General features: G+C 43.9%; 1 protein-coding gene across 1 annotated transcript in view; it reads left to right on the forward strand.

Annotated features, from left to right (window-relative positions):
• The window catches only part of efna2a (ephrin-A2a), an 84,996-nt gene extending 84,030 nt beyond the window's left edge, over nt 1-966 (forward strand). Inside the window, exon 4 of the mRNA XM_053646911.1 lies at nt 521-966. Within this exon, the coding sequence (XP_053502886.1) occupies nt 521-642 (122 nt within the window). The 3' untranslated portion in view covers nt 643-966. The remainder of the gene's footprint in view (nt 1-520) is intronic.
• Nucleotides 967-2,500: the final 1,534 nt, after the last annotated feature.

The following is a 2,500-nucleotide window of genomic DNA, read 5'->3' on the forward strand; positions in this document are numbered from 1 at the left end:
TTCATCAATAATGTAACGTCTTCGCTCAGTTCTCATTAGCCGTGTGCTGATGCTAGCCTTGTGTAGTATTACAATAAACTATTAAAGTAAACTATTAAAATAAACTATTAAAATAAAGTATTAAAATAAAGTATTAAAAGGTTCTCATTGGACAGCATTTAATTAACTGTAAACACACACAAGCTGTTCAGGGCGGAGCCTTAAAAATATAGTGTTCTAGTAAGAATACTAAAAATTAATTATCATGCTTCTTCTCTTCCTCTGCTCTCTCTCGCTCTCTCTCTCTCTCTCTCTCTCTCTCTCTCTCTCTCTCGCTCTCTCTCTCTATCTCTCTCTCTCTCTCTCTCTCTCTCTCTCTCTCTCTCTCTCTCTCTCTCTCTCTCGCTCTCTCTCTCTCTCTCTCTCTCTCTCGCTCTCTCTCTCTCTCTCTCTCGCTCTCTCTCTCTATCTCTCTCTCTCTCCCTCTCTCTCTCTCTCTCTCCCTCTCTCTCTCTCTCCCTCTCTCCCTCCTGTGTTTCAGACGGTTCGGCGTTCGAGTCTCCGGAGCCGTTCCTGATCGACCGAAGCGTGACTGTGGAACTTCACTTGAGTGTGTTAATGTTGTGGGCGGCTGCGTTGGTCCTGATGGTGATGCGAATGTAGGATTTGCAGTTTTATTCTCTCCTTTTTGCCCCTCAGGGAAGTGTCTCTGCCCTTCTTCTGCCCCACGCGTGCTAATGAGCACTAAAGCTACAACACTAAACAGAACGATGAGGTCTGTCACTGAGGAACAGATGGATTGTCGTTCTTTTTTTGGGGAGGGGAGGGGGCGGGGTTTGTTACGTGACATGATGCATGGATACTAAACGCAGCAACGTGGCTTTTTTTTCTTTGCTTTCTCCAACATGATTAATGGCATGACATCTGAGAACGAGTTCAGTTCGGAAGAAACTCCTTTTTAAAGGGACGTTTTGGGATTCCTCACCTCGTCTCGACCCTGAGGGTCGCGTCCCTCCGACCGATGACACCACAGGACAACTTTAAGGGTTTTTTTGGAAGATTTGAGAACCAGCACCCATGAAAACTAGCTGTAGACTTATTCACATGCATGTGAAACACTGTGAGGAAAAAAAAGAGAAAATAATTCTTACAATATTAATATTAACTATATTTTTTACTGGTGAACAATCGCTGGACGCTGTATCAAAGCGACATGTTGTTGAGTCAGAAAAAAAGAAAATGGCCGTGTTTTGTCTCTGTTTAATGTGAAAATCTCCATCCGGATAAAAAGCACAGAGTTTTTTTTGTATTATGTTTCATGTTATTTTTGTAGCGTTTAAAAGCAGCATTAATTATTTATGCGACATGGGGAAAGGTTTTTAGTGTCTCGTGTGACGGTGAATCAGCAGCTCTGAGAAACTCTCCTTCAGCGTCTGTTGGGCGTCGGCTGACTTTAAACTCTCACGTTACGGTAAAAGCCGAACGTTTTATCTGGCGTTACGATATCATGCCGATATTTTAAACAGGTGGAGCGATCACCGTGTTTTTCACACATTCACGTCTTTCAAATACTAAGAGCCCTAAGAAGATGGCTCACCTCATGCTGCCTACCTAGGGACCTTACACAGGTGACGATATTTTAGCGTGTCGTGTGTGTTGAAAATCGTGATACATCAGCACATGCCTACCTTCAGTACCGTGAAAGTGTTTGATGTGTGAAAAAGCGATGCCCAACCAGCGCACCTGCCGACGCCCCCACATGCCCACCCAGCGACACACCCACCTCCTGACACCCCCACATGCCCACCCAGCGACACACCCACCTCCTGACACCCCCACATGCCCACCCAGCGACACACCCACCTCCTGACACCCCCACATGCCCACCCAGCAATATGACCATTTGCCAACGCCCCCACATGCCTACCCAGTGACACACCCACTTCCTGACACCCCCGCATGCACACCCAGCGACACGCCCACCTGCCGACGCCCCCACATGCCCACCCAGCAATGCCTGCTGCACTCCGCCATGTTGTGTTTTTCATGCAAGCTTTTGTACAGCCATCTTTCTTCGTGCACAATGGAGAGAATGAAATGAAAAATAAAATAATTTGTCTACAACATTCCATGTTTGTGTTACTGTAATATATTTTATATATATATATATGTATATATGTGTGTGTGTGTGTGTATGTGCGTGTGTGTGTATGTATGTGTGTGTGTGTGTGTGTGTGTGTGTAAACGTTGAGTTCAATGTACTGTTCAAATTTGTAAAATTCTTATGTAACAACGAATTAATAAAAAATACATTTTAATAGCCACACAAACCTTTTACACAAAATAATCTACGGTTCTTCTCCACCATCTTTCAAGTTCACGTTAAATTGCTGTAAGAAACGAATACAAAATAAAATAAAATAATCCCATTGCTCCAGTTTTGCTGGAGTCTACAACACGATTAGCATAAACGATAGCACTAGAGTTACGATGGTACTGTAAGAATCTTACAGTTGTCCTG

The sequence above is a fragment of the Ictalurus furcatus genome, chromosome 17 (assembly GCF_023375685.1).
Source record: "Ictalurus furcatus strain D&B chromosome 17, Billie_1.0, whole genome shotgun sequence".
Lineage (NCBI taxonomy): Eukaryota > Metazoa > Chordata > Actinopteri > Siluriformes > Ictaluridae > Ictalurus > Ictalurus furcatus.